This window comes from Mastigoproctus giganteus, chromosome 9 (assembly GCF_048544385.1).
Source record: "Mastigoproctus giganteus isolate SK-2022 chromosome 9, ASM4854438v1, whole genome shotgun sequence".
In the NCBI taxonomy this organism is placed as follows: domain Eukaryota; kingdom Metazoa; phylum Arthropoda; class Arachnida; order Uropygi; family Thelyphonidae; genus Mastigoproctus; species Mastigoproctus giganteus.
Genome location: NC_143583.1, coordinates 96,487,262 through 96,509,086, shown reverse-complemented (window position 1 = coordinate 96,509,086; position 21,825 = coordinate 96,487,262). Strand labels below are relative to the sequence as shown.

General features: G+C 36.4%; 1 protein-coding gene across 1 annotated transcript in view; it reads right to left on the bottom strand.

The window, feature by feature from the left end:
- The window catches only part of Sec5 (exocyst complex component secretory 5), a 444,876-nt gene that overhangs the window by 293,874 nt on the left and 129,177 nt on the right, over window positions 1-21,825 (bottom strand). The window contains exon 9 of the mRNA XM_090380740.1: window positions 10,026-10,171. Within this exon, the coding sequence (XP_090236866.1) occupies window positions 10,026-10,171 (146 nt within the window). The remainder of the gene's footprint in view (window positions 1-10,025; window positions 10,172-21,825) is intronic.

The window sequence follows — 21,825 nt, the reverse complement described above, 5'->3', positions numbered from 1 at the left end:
TGCTTGTGGGCATTTGTGTAATAAAATAAATCAATTTTCTCTTTATACTCCAGGATGGCCACATAGGGTTAGAGGAGTTTCCATAAAATAGAGAGAATATAAGAACATTACTGCATTTATTTTACAGTATGTACTTCAAACATCAACTTATTCTGTGGAAGTGAGATTTTCACATTTTGAACCACTTTTAGTTTTTAGTAAAATAAACATTTGGTTTGTGTCAAAAGTGAAAACTACCATTGTTCAACTTGAATACAAAGGAAAAATAAAATGATTTATACTTGGGTACTGACCTCCAAACACCGAAGAAGGGGGAGCACACCAAAGCAGAAATTGCAAAGCAATTTAACATCTCTATCAGATCACCTCGAGGAAGAAGAGCAAGTCATTTAATATTCCTCTACAAATGTTATCAACAGTGTTAAAAAAAATTGAAAGTAAAACAGAAGCACTTAATTTTTATTGTAGAAAATCTTGATTGTTTTAATTAACAATTACATTTAAAATTTCCATTGATGCAGTTCTTTTGAATTCCACTGATTTTTGTTTTTTTGGAACTAAGTTGTTTTTCTATTTTTATGAATATATTAAATATTAAAGTTTAATTGGAGCAAATTAGAAAGCTGATTTTGACGTGTTCATTTCACACATCAAAATTACAAACCTCATTATTACAAAGTGAGAGAAACTGAAGTGAAAGCAAAACAAATCCATGAGGAGATAAAACCTATATATGGAAAGGATTGACCATCATATGAGAATGAAAAACTGTAAAAAGTAGAGTTCAGGTGTACAAAGTAGCTCTCATTCATCTTCACCATCCCTCAAAAAGAGCCAATGTTCAATTGTCTTCAGATTCCCAAGAATCTGAAGAACCTTATAGATTACCTCACAAAAAGCAACAGCATAATTGGGGAGTACTACAGAAACCTCCTGGGAAAGTTAAAAAAGGCTATCAAGTTGAAGAGATGCAGGAAGCTATTCAAAAGCATCTGCCTCCTAACCAACAATGCTTTGGCTCACAAGGCTGCTGTCGTAGTAGATTTTGCAATCAGGTGTGTCTTTGATAATATGATGTGCCCACCTTATTCTTCCAGTCTCAGACTTCAGACTTCTTTTCTCTTCCCTAAAATGAAGATAAAACCATTATGGGGCCATAGGGTTCAGACTGATGAGGAGGTAATTAATGAAGTGGAAGTCTGGTTTTCTGATCAAAGTGAGTTCTATTCAAGAGGCCTGAAAGAGCTTATCCACAGATGGGAAAAATGTGTAGCTCTAGAAGGTAACTACATAGTATATATGGACATGTATTGTGTCTTATGTAAGGCGGCCCTTAAATGTTAGTTCATCTCCACCATGGTTCTCTGCGATGATATACAAAATCTGTACAATGGCCAGAAATGAGAGTAGTGCTATGTTTGTGTAGTGTGTGTTATTGTTGTGTTGTTTGGTTGTTTTAGGCTGCTTAGCTACCAGGCAGCAGCAATCACCAGGAAGGCTGCTTCCCAGTACCAGTCCATGCAACTAGGAGGTGGGCCCAAATACACACATACTAAACTAAATGTAATATTACCAGCACCCATAGGAAGAAGAAGAGCAAGTCATATGGGTGCAGCAGTCTCCTATAATCACATACAGTGGTGAAGACCACAAAGAATCCCGCATCCAATGGAGGAAATGTAATACCAGTGGATGCCAGCAGTTCCCATACTCAGGAAGTTTATTAATAAACTTAATTATAAATTTAATTATTTAATTATCAAAAGCAACACAGAGAAAGATGAAATACCAGTAAAGTGTCAAATCCCTAATTCAAATACAGGCACTCCCTGGCTTATGTAATAATCGACTTACGGAAATTCGATGGAAATTCGTAAGTATTTGCTAGGCCGGTGAAAAATCGTGGAAACGTATTTTGCATTCCATAGGAATAAATGGAAGTATCATGAAAATAACATAATGTGAACCCAATAACACATTGGTTTTTTTGGTAATTCGTTCCAAGATGGAACCAATTACAAAAAACAGCTGGCAAACCATAAGATGGAAGCTTGTTTAGAAGACCTTTATGCCAAACACGATCGAAAGCCTTTGAGATGTCAAGAGCAACTGCTTGTGTTTCACCAAACTTTTCCATTGAATTTGTCCATAAATGGGTAACATAAGCCAGAATATCACCAGTGGATCGACAATGACAGAATCCATACTGGCGATCGATGATTAGACAGAAGGTTTCTAGGTAGTTTAAGAGTTGGCAGTTAATTGATTTCTCCATTACTTTAGAAAGAGTAGAAGTAATTGCAATGGGACAATAATTGGATGGGAGGAACTTGTCACCCTTTTTAGGAACTGGCTGGATATGAGCAAATTTCCAAGCAGAAGGAAAAACACCTTTGGAATAAGAAAGTAAAAAAAGGCGGCAAAGAACAGGAGTAAGTTCAGGACCACAGGTTTTGAGAACAAGTGGAGAAATATCATCAGTACCTGGAGCTTTCTTAGCATCGAGATTCGTCAAAATCCTTCTGACATCCTTTTGACGGAAGGCCACAGGAAGCATTGAATGGAGCGTGTTGGGAATGGTGGGAAGTGTTTTACCAAGATCATTAATACATGAGTTGGAAGAAAAATGGGATGCTAGCAGGTCAGCTTTATCCTTGGCTGAAGTGGCAACAGAACCATCTGGTTTTGACAGAGGCAGGAGCAGAGATGGGCAAAAGTTGCGGCCAATAGCTTTGGCAAGAGACCAGAATGCTTGGCTACCATTAGGGAAAGAACCAAGTTTTCTACTCTTAGCTTGTTCAAAAAATATTTTTTGGACTGAATAATGATTGCTTTACAATTGTTGCGAGCTTTGGTGTAGGCAGAAAATGGAACTGAAGAATTGGAAACAAGCCAATTACGATATGCAACATTCTTCTCTTGAACAGCCTTAGCACATTTACTAGAAAACCAAGGTTTAGATAAGGGATGAGATTTTAAAGTGGAGTGTGGAATAAAGGATTCCATTCCTACAAAGAATAATTTCACCGACGCAATCTGAGCAAACATTGACATCTGAAGTTTTGAATCAGTAGTCCGACCAATGAAAAGAAGAAAATAAATCTTGCAGGCCATTTTGCATTCTTGTAATGCCAAACAATATGAGGTTGGGAATAGCCATGAGATAAAGGTTCCATTGGAGAAGAGACAATCACCAAGATGTGATCTGAGGTACCTAAGGGACCACTGACTTCGACCACTACACTACCACTACCGGTACTACACTTAAGGTGGTAGAAAATGAAAAAGACCTGGGAGTAATTGTGCAGTCAGATATGAAGTTTTCTGAGCAGTGCAGACAGGCTGCTAGGGCGGGTCATGGGGTTTTGTCAATGATATATAGGAATTTTGCTAGCAGGGAAAAGGAGGTGATTGTCCCTCTGTATAAGGCAATGGTCAGGCCACGCCTTGAGTACTGCGTACAGGTCTGGAGGCCTCATTTTAGGAAGGATGTAGATTTGCTTGAGCGTGTACAGAGAAGAGCAACACGATTGGTGAGGGGAATGAAGGGATTCTCTTACCAAGAGAGGCTTAAGTTCTGCAAATTGCAGTGGCTGGAGACTAGGCACCTGCGCGGTGATCTGATTGAGGTCTATAAGGCCTTGAATGGGTTGAGCAAGCTGAATTCTGATGGGATCCTTCCACTTGTTCAGATTACCAACCTACGGGGACATAAGTTCAAATTAAGAAAGGACAGATGTAGAATAGATGTGCAGAAATTTGCCTTTAGCCAGCGGGTGGTTAATTGCTGGAACAAACTTCCATCTGTCGTTGTAGAAGTTGATAGGTTAAATAAATTCAAGGAGGAACTGGACAGGCATTTGGAGGGAATGGTGTGATTTTTTTTTTTTTTTTTTTTTGGCTGATGCTGCATAAGCTCCTACACTTGCTTTCTTGCATCATGTGCCACTACTACTACTACTACTACTACTACTACTACCATGTACTTAGAAGAGTTGTTTGTGAGAAAAAGATCAAGCGTGTTGGCTGTATGGTTAGGATTGTCTAGTATTCTTGTAACTAAATGAACAATCTGTGCAAGGTCATTAGAAATTGCAAAAGCCTTGGCATCTTGACTAGCTGGGTCGGTGTGACTAGAAAATGGAAATGGAAGCCAGCTGGAGTTGTGAATAGAACATTAAAATCACCAAGGAAAATTACCTCACTGTTAGGAAAGTTGGACTGGAGAAAGTCAAGTTGCAAAGAGAGGAAGTCAGAGAGCCCCAAGTGATTAGCGGAGTTCGGAGAATTCTAGAGGCAATAAATGAATTTGACACAATGAGGTAGAGATATTTTAAGCCAGAGAAGATCGAAGAGAGGAGATTCCAAATTACTAATTCTCTGACAGAGAATATCAGAACGGACATATGCACAAGAGCCACAAGTCAAAAGGGATTATACAGTGAATAATTTGGGCAACTGAGATGAGTAGTAATTGAATTAACCAATAACTGAGATTCTGTCAGAAAAAGTACATGGGGTTTGGCAGACTGCAAGTGGAAATGGACATCGCTGATTAGAATTGAGACCACGTATATTTGTGAAATGAACTAGAAAGTGTTTGGGAGGTTTAGATCTTTTCTCAGATCATCATCATCATCATCATCAGCCATTTTCAATCCACTGCAGGATGAAGGCCTCTCCAGCAACTTTCCAGTTGCTTCTGTTTTGAGCACTGGACATCCATTTACTACCCACAAACTCATGAATTTCATCTATCCATCTCCGCCTTTGTCTTCCAGGTTTTCTTCTAGCTCCTCTTGGATACCATTCTGTTATTTTCTTAGTCCATCTGTCATCATGTCTTCGAGCTATGTGACCTGCCCAAGACCATTTTAGTTCTTTAGTTTTGATAAGAATGTCCTTTACTTGAGTTTGTTGCCTAATCCATGTGTTTCTCTTCTTATCTAACAGTCTTATTCCCAATATGATTCGTTCCATTCTTCGCTGTGTGGTTCTCAGCTTCTCTTCCATTCTTTTGGTGAGTGCCCAAGTTTCACTTCCATAAGTCATGGTGGGGAGTATACATTGGTCCATTATTTTACGTTTCAGACAAACTGGGATATTGCTCTTCAGTATGTGACTATATTTCCTGAATGCTATCCATCCAAAATTTATTCTTCTCTTGACTTCCAGCCATTTATCATTATTACAGCTAATAACTTGTCCCAGATAAGTATATGACTCCACCTTTTCAATTACTGCTCCTTCAATCATTATGTCTCTTTCTGTGGCATACTTGTTCATCATTACTTTTGTTTTAGCCATATTCATCTTTAGTCCAAAATCCTTACTAGCTGTGCATAACTGATTAAGATTTTCCTCTAATTCTTTGGGATCATGGCTTATGACCACAATGTCATCTGCAAATCGCAAATGGTTTAGGTACTCTCCGTTCACATTGACTCCTTTCTGCGACCAGTCTAATCTTCTGAAAGCTTCCTCAAGGGCAGCAGTAAACAGCTTAGGAGATATTGTGTCTCCCTGTCGAACTCCTTTCTCAATTTTAAATTTCCTACTGTCTTTGTCTAGTCTAATAAAGGAGGTAGCACTCTCGTATATTTTCTTCAAAATCATAATATATGGGGTATCAATGCCTTGTCTTTCCAGTGCCCGAAACATTACCTTATGCTGTATGGAGTCAAATGCCTTTTCATAATCCACAAATGCCAGGCATAATGGTGTTTTATATTCATTTGCTTTCTCCATTAGCTGTGATATTACATGAAGGTGATCCATAGTTGCGAATCCTGTCCTAAAGCCAGCTTGCTCTTTCGGTTGATTCTCATCCAGTATTCTTTCTAATCTGTTAGTAATGACCCTTGTGAACAACTTGTAGATGTGGGATAACAAGCTAATTGGTCTATAATTTCCAATTTCTGATTTATCTCCTTTCTTATGCAGCAAAACTATGATTGCATTATTCCACTGCTTAGGCGTCACACCTTTTCTAATGCACTTTGTGAAGAGCCTTGCCAGTTTTTGTGTTATGTCTCTTCCTCCCAATTTTAACAACTCTACAGTAACTTCATCTTCCCCCGGGGCTTTCTGATTCTTCATTTTCTTCAATGCATGTTCTACCTCATCAGGAAGAATATTGGGTATGTCGTATGTGTTGCTACTTTGCAATCCATCTTCCCCACTGCTGGCATCATTCCCCTGCTCCTTGTATAATTCTCTATAGTAGTCTTCTGCTATTTGAATTATGCCTTCTCTGCTGTTTATAAGTACACCATCGCTATTCTTCAGTTTCAGTATAATTTGTCTTTCTGTATTACTGCTCATGGCTGCTGATTTAAATCCTTTGTTTTCCCTTAATGCTTGTTCTACTTTTCTTGTGTTAAATCTTCTTATGTCCTCTCTGAGTCTCTTTCTAATGGCTTTGCATAACTCAGTATACTCAATTTTCTCCCTGTCAGTGTTTTTCTTGCTTTTCATTTGTCGTCTTCGGTTCATCATGACAAGTGTTTCTTGACTAATTTTTTCTTCTTTGGATTTCTTTTTCCCTATAGGTTTCTTGGGCTTTATCACTTTCAAAAAGTTGTAATATTCCTCGTCGATATCTTGGTCCTCAGCAGTCTGCAGAAGCTCATACTTGTTCTTAAGTTCCAGTACATACTGCTTTTTCTCCTCTTCTGTTATCTCAAAGACCTTTGTATTATTTACTCGAGTCAGTTTTTTCCTTTCCTTTCCTACATCTATATCAAGTGTACATCTTACCATTCTGTGATCACTTCCAACATTTACCTTATTTAGGACGGTGACATCATTCACAATATATCTTCTATTAGTGAGGATGAAGTCGATTTCATTAGTAGTTAATCCATTTGGACTCTTCCATGTCCACTTTCTGTTCACCCTTTTCTTGAAAAAAGTGTTCATTACTGACAGTCCTTGAGATTCTGCAAATTCCACAAGTCTTTCGCCTCTTTCATTTCTTTCACCAATTCCAAAATTTCCTATAGTTCCCCTTTCTGTGCTGTTTTGTCTTTTTCCAACCTTAGCATTGAAGTCCCCCATAATAATAGTGTAGTGGGTTTTCTGCTCATCTAGAAGACTCTCAATTTCAGTGTACATTTCTTCAAGCTCTTCATCATCATGGCTCGATGTTGGTGCATAAATCATTATAATCTTTAGCTTGTACCTCTTAGAAATCTTGAGTATTAGTCTTGACACTCTTGGTGATGTACTTTTGAATTACAAAATGTTGTTTTTAAAATCTTTATGGACCAGAAACCCAATTCCACCTTCACTCCTTTCACTGTTTCCATTGGTGTACAGCAGATTTCCACTTTTTCTCAGATACGCTTACTCTATTAGTTTAACAATTCATGGTGTATTCAATAGTAAGAAAAAGTGGGGGGGCATGCTGTCTGAAGTAATGAAATTTTTGGATATGGTGTACACGTGGTAAGAATATACCCAGATCCTTAACATAACATGGCCTCAACAATGCCCCCCCCCCCGCATGCACACTACTCGGACTCCCTCCAGTCATTATCTGGCCGAGTAGCGGTAGCAAGATTATACACTAGCTGATCTAGAAGCCTCCTAAAGAGTTACCAATAGGTTCGGTCCGATGTACTAACTAGCGCCCACCTGTGAACATCATTTTAGAGATGTACCCTCGAAATGTAAGGAAGACTGGATCTCGCCATGATGTTCATCATAACCTCAAAAGTCATCAGTCATACTGCATGATGGAAGAGATGGGAAAGGGAAGCTAGACTTTAAATGGATTGAGTAATCTAAATTCTGATGGCATCCTTACTCTTTCCTGGACAACACACATAGGAGGCATTAAACTTAAAAGTGGAAAAGGATGGCTGCAGAATAGATGTGCAAAAATTTCTTTCAGTCAGAGAATAATCTGAATAAATTTAGAGAGATGAGTTGAGTCCTCTTTTTCTTCTTTTTTTTTTTTTTTTGCTGATGCTATACAAGCTTGCATCATTTGCCACTACTAATACTAATATTATGAATTCTTTCACAATAAGTTGCCTAGCCTAACACACTTTTCCCAAATAGAGAAGAGTAACATTTCCCAAATAGAGAAGACGACTATTATTCTAAAAGTGCCACCACCCAGACACTTAAGAAAAGCTGTTCCGTCTTCAGTGGGTGGGAGGCACCCTAAGGGTAAGAACAGAAAACCAGTACTGAAATTTTTTCATAATAGATGCCAAAAAGTGTATTAATTGGACATTTTGCAATTTGTGTCCTTTTTTTGACTTTTAATTGTAAGAATTTACTAATACAGTAAACATTCGCTATTTGCGGGGGTTACGTTCCTGAGAAATGGCGCAAATACTGAGTTATGGCTCCCATAGTAATAAAGGGGTTCCGTTCCAAAGTATGAAATATATAAGAAAAACTAGTCTAAAATTTTGTCTATGTTTGTATTATATGTACCTTCATAATATGATTATGTATATAGACAGTACATAGTGAAATGCAAGCATATGGCATCAAAATGAAAATAAGAAACAATTTAATATTAAATGTAATATTTATTAGAAATTTCAAACAAATCTTTCAAACCAGCGTTTTTGCTAGCAAAAAAACTTATCCCACCAGTGCTATCACCAGTTTCTTTAAAACTTAGGTGGTAGATGACTTTCATCAACCGGTGAAATACCACCACTTTGCTTATTGGAGGCTTCAAGTGGTGAAACCCATGTTTAGTCTCTAGAGCAAAGTTTCCGGCATCCCCCTTCCCCCCATACTTCCCTTCAACCCATGCACGGTACTAAGTACTATAGGTTTTGATACCTTTCGTGTTTGGGGTTTTCATAAAAAAAAAAAAAAAAAGTGTTGATAAAGGTGTTTTGCCTTTTCACGAATGATGAGTGAACTTAACGGAATTTTATTTTGAGTTCGGTCTTCTATCCACAGATTTAAAGCTTTTTCTAATTTAACATCATGAGTTACAGAGCAAATTTTTGAAGCAATTAGCGCGTTTTCACGAACGCTACGGCAGATTTTTTCTTCCAATTTTTTGATTGATCGTACCGTTGACTCACTGATTTTATAATGTTTTGCCACTGAGGAGACACTTTCACCATTAGAAATTTTGTCTAATAACTCAATTTTATTCGCTGATGTCATCACCTTCATTGATCTTTTCACATTTCTATTGTTATTTGTAGCCATATTTTTGTAGGGGTTAGAAAGAACTTGTCCACAATAAGTCATTTTCTTCCGTTAACACACTTGAAAAAGTCTGTTTTACACTGAAAAACGGTAGATTTATCAATTTATAAATTGATAAATTTATTCAATTTATAAGCATATAAATTAAAAGCAAACGACAAAACTCTCCATGACAAGCGCATAACACATGCTGAACAAGGATTAGGGAGACACATCCACGCTCACACTTTTGTCACCCCCCCACCCACTGAGCGCTGTTTTGACCAGGAAAGGTAGTTTTAGCCATGCCCACATTTTTTTATGGCGGAAAATGTTCACGGCGCTTTAAAATTCACATTTTTTTAGGTTTCATTTTATATTAAATCAGCGACTGCGAATACTGGGGGTTTACTGTACATAGAATTGTTTCAATTGAAGCATCATTTTAAAATTCGACAAATTCAAAAAAAAGGCATCATTAGCCTTCTCTATTTTGGAAACATTACTTGACGTTGCAGGTGAGTCTGTACACTGCCACATAAATTGCACAGTTCAATGTGAACTGCTGCACCAGAAAATTCTGGGTGCCCTTAATTCTGGTTCCCCTTAACATTTATTTATTTAGTATTTCAAGCCAACCTTTTCATTATTGGCCATTTCTAAAAAAATTAAAAATATAATTCCACTGTAATGATGAAATGTATCAAATGCACCAGAAATAAAAATTGAAACCTTTAGTTGAAAGTATGCACTTTCAGAAAAAAATTATAATTTGTGCACTACTTTTTAAAAAAAATAGTACACAAAGGATATGATGGTTCACCTTCTAAATTTCATAACAAGTAGGGCCTTACCTTCTGAATATTCTTTTCAATACTAGCTGGAAGATTAAACAAAAATCGATATCGCTGCAGCACTCCGAGGGCATTACGTGTAGAATCAGCTTTATCCTTCCGTGTTAACATTTCTTGAAATAGAAGATCTGCTTGTTCTTTGGCATCTGTTAATAATAACCCATTTTGTTAAAATAATTGTGATCTATTATGCATTTTTAATAATGATATATAAATTCTCTACATTAGGGGTTCCCACCTTTTTAAACAGAAGCAGCACTAGCCACCTATCCTTCATCGTAATGAAGGATAGGTGGCTAGAAAAATAATGCAATAATGTAAATTCTACATGGTTAACTTGTGAATTTCCCTTTTGCCACTGTGTCGGCTAACATGATATAACCCAATAATAATGACAGGAGAATTCCAGTTGATATATTCCATTTGGTGATTCAATTAATATGTAGTTAACATAATTAACATAACTGTCCCACAGGGTTTTGGTATGATTTTTTCCTTTGCTGTGGTAATATCTTATATGCAAGAACTAGCAAAGGAAAGAAAATATATATTTTTTAATTATTTGCTTTAGGCAATGGGTCTCTGACTTTGCAATATCGCACCCTCTAAAATGATAAATGAATTTGCATGATCCTCTGCCTGCTATAAATAAAACTAATGATTTCATTTGGGTTGGGTTAGAATTTGACAAGAAATAAATATACCACTCACTTTTAGTAATTAAATTTCATTCTCTATATCTAATAAAACAATCATAGAACCTATCAACTTTATCAAATAAAAATGTCACATAGTAAATAAAAAAAATCATGTTAAATATTTGCAGACAATTTTTTAAAAATACTGTGACCCACTCAAACTACAATACTAGCATGATGAGTAAGGTAATAATGCTTCTTTGAAAATATTTAACCTTTTCATAGGTTGTGGGGAAAAAAATCACCCAGCATTTTTTAAACCTTTCTCATACAAAAAATTTGTTTGATTCTGTTGAATGTGTGTTAACTTTTCAAGAACAATATATGATTTACATGTGCAACAACAAAATCTTTTTATATCCTCTAATGCTGTTTTCATCTTACAAAGAATCATAATTATATATATGCCAACTTTTAGAAATCAAAATCCATAAACCTAATGAGCTGCCTTTCTAGCAGAGCATTCCAGAATGCCATTATGGAACATTTTTTCCAAATTAATATTATAATAATAATACACTGATACAACAAAATGGGAAAACTGCATATTTATTTTGACCATATTAAAGTAAAACTGTGGCCTGTTTTCTCCATCAACTCCAATATTTTTTAATTCAAGACAGATATTAGAGGCATACGATGCAAGAAAGCAAGCTTATTCAGCATCAGCCAAAAATAAAAAATAAATAATATATATATATATATATATATTAATATATTAATTAATATATAATTAATTTAATGTATAATTGTAATAATAATGATGATATATTTTATAATATATATAATATGATCAGCTTTTAAGTCTTGCCACCTTCTAAGGTGCAATATTCAATTTAGGGATTGGCCATTTGCAACATCATATTCTACTAATATCTTATTTTTGGATTTCCTGGAATTCTTGCCATGTTCTTTTGGTTTTATATATTAATGTAATTAGTTGGTAGTCACATTGTTCTAAAGATTATACAATTTATAGAGTTTTGATCTTGCACACTTCCAGCTTATTACAATAACAGGTTATTATATTACTTTCTAATGGATTTACAGGCCTATAGACCTGTAAACAGTACTCTAGGTATGGCCTGACCATTGCCTTGTATAACGGGATAATCACTTCCCTGTCCCTGCTAGCAAAATTCCTATATATTATTGGCAAGACTCCATGCACTGTCCTGGCAGCCTGTGTGCACTGTCCAGCAAACTTCATATTTGACTGCATAATTACCCACCGCCAGGGTCTTTTTTTGCTTTCCACTTCCCTGAGTGTAGTACCACACAGTTGGTACATTTCTCTTCGGTAATTACTACCCATATAGTACGCTGCATTTGTCAATGTTAAACTTCAGTTGCCCCTTCTCGGCCCATTTGCCCAACTTATCTAGATCCAGTTGGAGTGGCATACTGTCTTTAGGGGCTTAGAGGGGAACAGGCATCCTGTCTGTTATCAGACACTCAGCCTAAAACACTGATGGATCCAATATCTCTCTATTACAGAAGATTTAGGAGAAGTCCAGTTGGCCTGCCTCTCTAAAATCCACTCATGCACACCTTCTCGATGGTAAGCCCTGTTATGTCACTTAGGTGGCAACGAACGTGTAGAGTGGTTCTCTTCAAGACGCCTGGTCAGCATGAAGAGGAAAAGACCAAACCCTCCAGCATATGAGAGCACAACAATACAAATCCCCAGCAGCTTTCACTCTCCCTCTTACGGCAGAGTGAGGATCAGAGTGGAAGCAGAGGGTGCTAAGAATCTCTGGGTACGACCAGGCTGCCATTCACTGAAACTGAACGTGGCTTGTTATAACGTACGATCACTCATCGGTGAAGACAGGATATTAGAGCTGGAAAACGAATTAGAAAATGTGAATTGGAATATCATCGGTTTGGCTGAAACAAGAAGAAGAAATGAATCACTTATAAGTTTATCAAGTAGAAATCTGCTGTACACCAATGGAAACAGTGAAAGGAGTGAAGATGGAGTTGGATTTCTGGTCCATAAAGATTTTAAAAACAACATTTTGGAATTCAAAAGTACATCACCAAGGGTGTCAAGACTAATACTCAAGATTTCTAAGAGGTACAAGCTAAAGATTATAATGATTTATGCACCTACATCGAGCCATGATGATGAAGAGGTTGAAGAAATGTGCACCGAAATTGAGAGTCTTCTAGATGAGCAGAAAACCCACTACACTATTATTATGGGGGACTTCAATGCTAAGGTTGGAAAAAGGCAAAACAGCGCAGAAAGAGGAACTATAGGAAATTTTGGAATTGGTGAAAGAAATAAAAGAGGTGAAAGACTTGTGGAATTTGCAGAATCTCAAGGACTGTCAGTAACAAACATTTTTTTCAAGAAAAGGGTGAACAGAAAGTGGACATGGAAGAGTCCAAATGGATTAACAACTAATGAAATCGACTTCATCCTCACTAACAGAAGATATATTGTGAATGATGTTACTGTCCTGAATAAGGTAAATGTTGGAAGTGATCACAGAATGGTAAGATGTACACTTGATATAGATGTAGGAAAGGAAAAAACTGACTCGAGTAAATAATACAAAGGTCTTTGAGATAACAGAGGAGGAGAAAAAGCAGTATGTACTGGAACTTAAGAACAAGTTTGAGCTTCTGCAGACTGCTCAGGAGCAAGATATCGACGAGGAATATTATAACTTTCTGAAAGTGATAAAGCCCAAGAAACCTATAGGGAAACAGAAATCCAAAGAAGAAAAAATTAGTCAAGAAACACTTGTCATGATGAACCGAAGATGACAAATGAAGAGCAAGAAAAACACTAACAGGGAGAAAATTGAGTATACTGAGTTATGCAAAGCCATTAGAAAGAGACTCAGAGAGGACATAAGAAGATTTAACACAAGAAAAGTAGAACAAGCATTAAGGAAAAACAAAGGACTTAAATCAGCAGCCATGAGCAGTAATACAGAAAGACAAATGATACTGAAACTGAAGAATAGCAATGGTGTACTTATAAACAGCAGAGAAGGCATAATTCAAATAGCAGAAGACTACTATAGAGAATTATACAAGGCGCGAAGGAATGATACCAGCAGTGGGGAAGATGGATTGCATAGTAGCAACACATACGACATACCCGATATTCTTCCTGATGAGGTAGAACATGCATTGAAGAAAATGAAGAATCGGAAAGCCCCGGGGGAAAGATGAAGTTACTGTAGAGTTGTTAAAATTGGGAGGAAGAGACAACACAAAAACTGGCAAGGCTCTTCACAAAGTGCATTAGGAAAGGTGTGATGCCTAAGCAGTGGAATAATGCAATCATAGTTTTGCTGCATAAGAAAGGAGATAAATCAGAAATTGGAAATTATAGACCAATTAGCTTGTTATCCCACATCTACAAGTTGTTCACAAGGGTCATTACTAACAGTTTACATTACTAACTTTCGGTTGATGAGAATCAACCGAAAGAGCAAGCTGGCTTTAGGACAGGATTCTCAACTATGGATCAACTTCACGTAATATCACAGCTAATGGAGAAAGCAAATGAATATAAAACACCATTATGCCTGGCACTTGTGGATTATGAAAAGGCAATTGACTCCATACAGCATAAGGCAATGTTTCGGGCACTGGAAAGACAAGGCATAGATACCCCATATATTATGATATTGAAGAAAATATATGAGAACACTACTTCCTTTCTTAGACTAGACAAAGACAGTAGCAAATTTAAAATCGAGAAAGGAGTTCGACAAGGAGACACAATATCTTCGAAGCTGTTTACTGCTGCCCTTGAGGAAGCTTTCAGAAGATTAGACTGGTCGCAGAAAGGAGTCAATGTGAACAGAGAGTACCTAAACCATTTACGATTTGCAGATGACATTGTGGTTATAAGCCACGATCCCAAAGAATTAGAGGAAAATCTTAATCAGCTATGCAAAGTTAGTAAGGATTTTGGACTAAAGATGAATATGGCTAAAACAAAAGTAATGGTGAACAAGTATGCCACGGAAAGGGAAATAATAATTGAAGGAGCAGTAATTGAAAAGGTGGAGTCATATACTTATCTGGGACAAGTTATTAGCTGTAATAATGATAAATGGCTGGAAGTCAAGAGAAGAATAAATTTTGGATGGATAGCATTCAGGAAATATAGTCACATACTGAAGAGCAATATCCCAGTTTGTCTGAAACGTAAAATAATGAATCAATGTATACTCCTCACCATGACTTATGGAAGTGAAACTTGGGCACTCACCAAAAGAATGGAAGAGAAGCTGAGAACTACACAACGAAGAATGGAACGAATTATATTGGGAATCAGACTGTTAGATAACAAGAGAAACACATGGATTAGGCAGCAAACTCAAGTAAAGGACATTCTTATCAAAACTAAAGAACTAAAATGGTCTTGGGCAGGACACATAGCTCGAAGACATGATGACAGATGGACTAAGAAAATAACAGAATGGTACCCAAGAGGAGCTAGAAGAAAACCTGGAAGACAAAGGCGGAGATGGATAGATGAAATTCATGAGTTTTTGGGTAGTAAATGGATGGCCAGTGCTCAAAACAGAAAGAACTGGAAAGTTGCTGGAGAGGCCTTCATCCTGCAGTGGATTGAAAATGGCTGATGATGATGACTGTCTTTACTGTTGTTAACAACCCTGCCAACCTTTGTATCATCTGCAAACTTGGACATGAAACCTGATATAGCTTTATCAATATCATTGATAAATATACAAAACAACAATGGGCCCAACACTGAATGCTGGGGAACTCCACTACTTTTGTCCACGAAGAGCAGTGTTCATTAATTACCACTCTCTGTCGTCTCCCACTCAACCATCTCTTAATCCATTGTAGCAAATTAACCTTAATGCCATATCTCTCCAATATGTACAGCAGTCTTCCATGTGCAACAGTATAAAAGCTTTCCTGAAATCCAAGTAAATGATATCAAAATTATTTTTGGCATTCAGTTCCTTTGTGACCACATCACAGTCCAATCAAATTGGTCAGACAAGACGTCCCTTTAACAAACCCATGCTGTGTCTTAACTATTACTGCAGTCTTGTCTAGATGATCCTGCAATGCTTCTTTAACCAGTGATTCCATTATTTTCCCCAGAACACAAGTTAAACTAACAGGTCTATAGTTACTTGTGTCACCTTTTGAACCCCCTTTGTGAATTGATGATACATTTTCACACTTCCAGTCTGCGGGGACCTCCCCTGAGTCCAAGGAAGCTCTCATAATTATGGCTAAGGGTTTGCTTACTTCCTTTGCTGCCTCCTTTAATATAACTGAATAGATTTCGTCCACCCCAGGTACCTTCGTTATGTTTAACTTCAACAATTTCTCCTCCACTTTGCTCTCAGTTATTACTTAGTTATCACTTAGCTCCCTGTTAGAGTTTGATAAAGTTCTGACACTCCCCTCATTGAATAACTCCTCATGTGTGAATGCAGATGCAAAATACTCATTCAGTTTATCAGCTACCTGAGCATGATCATCAATAGTCAACCCATCTATGTTAAATGGTCCAATCTGATTCATCCCTTTCCTTCTAGACTTTACATAAGTAAAGAACTCTTTTCTGTTTTTCTTTCCATCCTTTGCCAAGGATTTCTTGTAAACTGCCTTCGCCTGCCTAACCTCCTTTGTGACTTGATTGCAGACTAGTTTATATCTGCCATAGGCTTCTGTGTCACCTGATACTTTATATGCATCCCATGCATTTTTCTTCTCTGCCACGAGCCTCATTAGTTCATCTGACAACCATTTAGGAATGTATTTCTTAGTTGGAATGAAAAGCCTAGTAGCCTCCAAAATTGAGTCCCTGAAGGCTTCCATTTATAATTCAACATTGGTAACATCATCAGTTGATCCCACTGTACAGAATTTAAAAACTGTCTGAGACCCCTGTAGTCACCATTACGAAAGCAAAAGCCCCTCCCTTTAGCCTTGATGATAGTTACATTTTTAAGTAATTCCCACATCAGTACATTGTGATCACTGTCACCCAGTGGTTCCTTTATCTGCAAATTCTTAATGCATAAATAATCACTGCTGATAATCAAATCAAGAGTATTACTCCCTCTGGTTGTCTCTCGAACATGTTTCTGTAGAAAATAGTCATCCAATAAATCCACAAAAGTGGTTTTATTGGATGACATGACATTGGATGATGATGATATACTGATAAAATAAATAATATATAATGATAAAATGATTAAAATAAAAGATAATATATTTACCATATGCATTGGTATTAGCTATATGGTGCAAGGAAGTCTAAGCCTTTGCTGGAACAAAAAATAAATAGCTACCTGTATTTTGCTCCTAACACAGACATACCCACCTAGCTGGACAACTCAATTTCCCTTGCAGATAACTTATTCCAGTAATTAATAACTCTCTGACTAAAACCAGCCTCTACTCCTTCCCCCATAATTTGAATTTACTGTCCCTAGTTCTAGTATCATTAATAATGGTAAAAATTTTATCTTTATTTATTTTACTATCCTGTCTCAAAGTCTTACAGACTTCAACTAGATCTCCTTTCAGAGCCTGACAGACTTCAATTAAATCCTTTCTAAGGCACCTAGTTACCAAGCTCTGCAAGCCCACATATTCAAAGTCTTTTCTCATATGGGTGCCCTTTTGTCAATCTCACCAGGCACACTGCCTGCCTTTGGACTTTTTCAAGAAGCTTGATTTTCACAATATTCTAGCAATTGCTTTATAAGAAGGAGTAAGTCCTTACCTCCACAAAGGCTTGATAAGCCATCAATAGAATGATGTGAGTCATACTTGCCAACACCGAATGGAGAATCTCATATCTGTCTCTGTATCATAAACTACAAATCTCTTTGATTTTTTTAAATTCAATCTCTCCAAGTATGTAAGTTATTTTGTGATTGTAATTCTGCATCATTAAAACACGTGTTTCTAGCCATCCACAAAACCAATTCAAGTTGTCCTGAAGGATTGTTGCTTGGCAATTATCACTAACCACTCTCTTAAGCTTGACATTATCTGCAAATTTCAATATCACATCCTGTCTCCCTCCATCAATGTCATTTAAGACATCGATGGTGGACTCAATAAGGGCTAATAACCTTAGCCCAATCTGAAGGATAACTGTAATTGTAACCCTCTACTCCTCATACTGTAGCCATCCTACAATTCACATAAGAATATTACCTGTGAGCTCAATGTTTTCCAGCAAACAACATGTATGGTTTGTCGAGTCTATAAACTGTGTCCTCTTTCCTACCACTGAAGCAAAACTGAGTCAAATGCTTTGTAAAAATCCAAAAAACATTATCAAAATTATTTCCCACATCCAGCCATAAATGACTCTGTCAAAATAGCTAACCAGATTAAAGATTTTCCCTTTACAAAACTAAGTATTTTCTTCCAAATACCACTAATATCTAAGCATTACACTGTAATACAACTTTGATGATCATCTTCATGGTTTTTCCTACCACTGAAGTCAGAATGACTAGTCTGTGGTTATCCATTTCACTTTTATAGCCCTCTTTATGTATTGGTAACATGCTGGCACTTCTCCAATCCAAAGTAATCTCTCCTGAGTCCAATGGCACTCTGATAATTAATCTTCGTAGTTCAGTGCACTTTCTTCTGCCCACTCAATATTACTAGGTGTATGCGATTAACTCCACTGGTTGTACTCGCCTTTAGAATAGAATATTTTTCTAATAAGCTATCTTCTGTAACTGCCATATCACTAAGCCCATACTGCTCAGCTTGATGTGTATTGTCTCTTCTCACTGTAAACAGTCTTTCATCTGTAAATATTGATGTGAAGTACCTATTCATTTCATCAGCAACAACAGCTGGGTTATCTATGACTTTTGTATCACGTGTATAGTTTGCTGAGTCTATAAACAGTGTCTTCTCAATTATTAAGAAAACAGAAGTACTTGTAAAAAATTCATCCTTTTTAAATTAATCTGTTCTAGGTTGCATGCCTTGGGTTCCTTATCATACACATAGGTCACAATTCACCAATTCTATTTTTAATAACCTGGTCTGAAATAATTGTACATGTCAAAATTAAAGAAAACACATTTTTGAAAAAGAATAATACAAAGTACTATATTTTCTGTCTTCACATAAATTATTACATACAGAAAAATATTTCCATAAATATTAGTATCCTAAAATTTATTTTCTTTAGCTATAAAAAAGGAGTGGCCACCAATAACTTCTCTAAATTAAAATGTAAAACTATTATGCAGCAAACATGTAATATACTTTCAGTGTAACCAAACATAAAATATGTCAGTTTAAAATTGATCATACTCTTAGCAGTTCCTTTAATGTTGCTTCTGACATTCATGCAAAAGTGGTCCACTGCTGCTTTTTTTTTTTTTTTGCTCTAAGTATTTTTAAAAGATTTCTTCTTTGGCATGGCTGTGAAAATAAATATGCCAAATCCTCCTACTTTGTCTCTAACTTTAATATTTGTAGCAATAATGAAGAATCTCAGTTTTTATTAAAGAACTTACACACTTGCTTATTAATTTCCATTTTTCCAATTGTACAGATTAAAATCTTCAGAAAGTTAAGAATGAATGCCAGTAAAAAACTTGCATTAATGTTGAAACTCTTCTTAAAATGAATATTTCTTCAATATTCTTTTCATAAAAGTTCTTGCAAATATTTTCTATAATTAACACTCACTAATCTTTGAAACTTCAAAAATTACAATATCACACAAGAATAGTAACAAAAATTCTGGCATAACACTTTTACAAATAAGCCGAATACAACAGCTGTTTTCCCTATGTAAAAAACTTACTCCTCATTTGTATTTAACCAATGACTTTAAAACGAAGAGCACACTTGCAATGGCTAGTGGTCAAAAAGTGAAACAACCATACATTGGATGGAGAGTACATAATGAAACTATAAAGCAAGTTTCTGAAACTGACACTTGCATTAATGGATATTACAACCTGCAAAAATAACTGGATAAACTAGTAATATTATAAGATATCTGCAGGTAATAATTATCTATATAAGCTAATATTAACAAATAAGTTTATTACAAATGTTTTTACAGTTTTACTTTTTAACAAAATGTAGGCTTAGTGGGTATATACAGATACCCAATTAAGCCTAAATGCACTAAAAAAATCAAAAGTCAATTGTATTACAACCATTTTCTCCTTTCCTAAAAAAAATACATTCTCTCAATGCTGCATATATTAAAAACAGTTCAAAAAGCATAACAGTTCAAGATAAGGATAATTAGTACATAAAATTTTCTGCACTTTTCCCACATCAATTATGGAAGGATCTAATCAGATATGCTCTTTTCTTGTTTATATTCATATACATGAAAAATTTATTGTCCCTGTGGCTTGCTCTCTTAGCCAGTGATTTCCTATAGTCAGCCTTTTCCAGTCTAACAGGTTCGGTATTACTATTACTGATCAACTTATAAGCTTTAGTACTTTTCATTGCTCTGTAATTTTCTCACAGCATCTTTTTTCGCTCCAATAAACTGGCCAACTCATTATTCATCCATATCAGAAAACCTCCTCATACTGTATTTTCTTGACTACTGTTTTAATGGTATTCCATAATTGTCCTTCATTCACTCTCCCTATGCTACCAGTTCAGTTGACAGAAGACATTTAGCATCTTAAACTTCCATAGACTCTTTTGCTGAAATTAAAATCTATGCCTTTGCCATTAACAACTTTAAGCACTTTCCTCACTGTCCAACTTTGAACTGTGTGATCAGTCTTGCTAAAGGTTCCTATACTGTCAACCCTATGATATATGATCATGTATAGAATATTGCAGTCCCTAATACTTTTCCTAACATGCTAACACAAATAAGAAGTCTAATTAGTTTAAACATTGGAGGCTAGGCAGGTGAGGGCAGATTACGAGAAATCTTTGGCAAAGGAAGCAAAGAGTTCTTTACTTATGTAAACTCTAGAAGGAAAGGGATGAATCAGATGGACCACTTAACATAGATGGGTGGACTATTGATGATCATGCTCAGGTAGATGATAAACTGAATGAGAATTTTGCATCTACATTCACACATGAGGAGTTATTCATGAGGGGAATGCCAGAAGTTTATCAAACTCTAACAGGGAGCTAGGTGATTTTGTAATAAATGAGAGCAAAGTGGAGGAGAAATTGTTGAAGTTAAACATAACGAAGGCACCTGGGGTGGACGGAATATATCCAGTTATATTAAATGAGGCAGCAAAGAAAGTAAGCAAACCCTTAGCCATAATTATGAGAGCTTCCTTGGACTCAGGGGAGGTCCCCATGGACTTGAGGTGTGCAAATGTATCCCCAATTCACAAAGGGGGTTCAAAGAGTGACACAAGTAACTATAGACCTGCTGGTTAAACTTGTTTTCCGTAAAAAATAATGGAATCATTGGATAAAGAAGCATTGCTGGATTATCTAGACAAAACTGCAGTGATAGTTAAGACACAGCATGTTAAAGGGACGTCTTGTCTGACCAATTTGATTGGATACTATTATGTGGTCACAAAGGAACTGAATGTCAAAAATATTTTGATATCATATACTTGAATTTCAGGAAAGCTTTTGATACTGTTGCACATGGAAGACTGCTGTACAAATTGGTGAGGTATAGGTAAGTTGCATTAGCATTAGTAGAGGCATTTGATGCAAGAAAGCAAGCTTATACAGCATCAGCCAAAAAAAAAAAAAAAAAAAACCCACTTCCACTTCACCCCTCTGTTCGTTCAAAATACCTGTCCAGCTGAGCCTTAAACTTATTTAGGCTATCAACTTCCACGACAAGGGATGGAAGTCTGTTCCACCAACCAACCACCCGCTGGCTAAAGGCAAATTTCCGCACGTCTATCCTACATCTGTCTTTCCTCAATTTGAATTTATGCCCTCTCAGGTGATTATTCTGAGCGAGAGGAAGAATCCCATCAGCACTGAGCATGCTCAAACCATTCAAGGCCTTATACACCTCTATCAGATCACCTCGCTGGTGCCTAGTCTCCAGACACTGTAATTTTCAAAACTTAAGCCTTTCTTCGTAAGAGCACCCCTTTGTTCCATTCACTAATCTT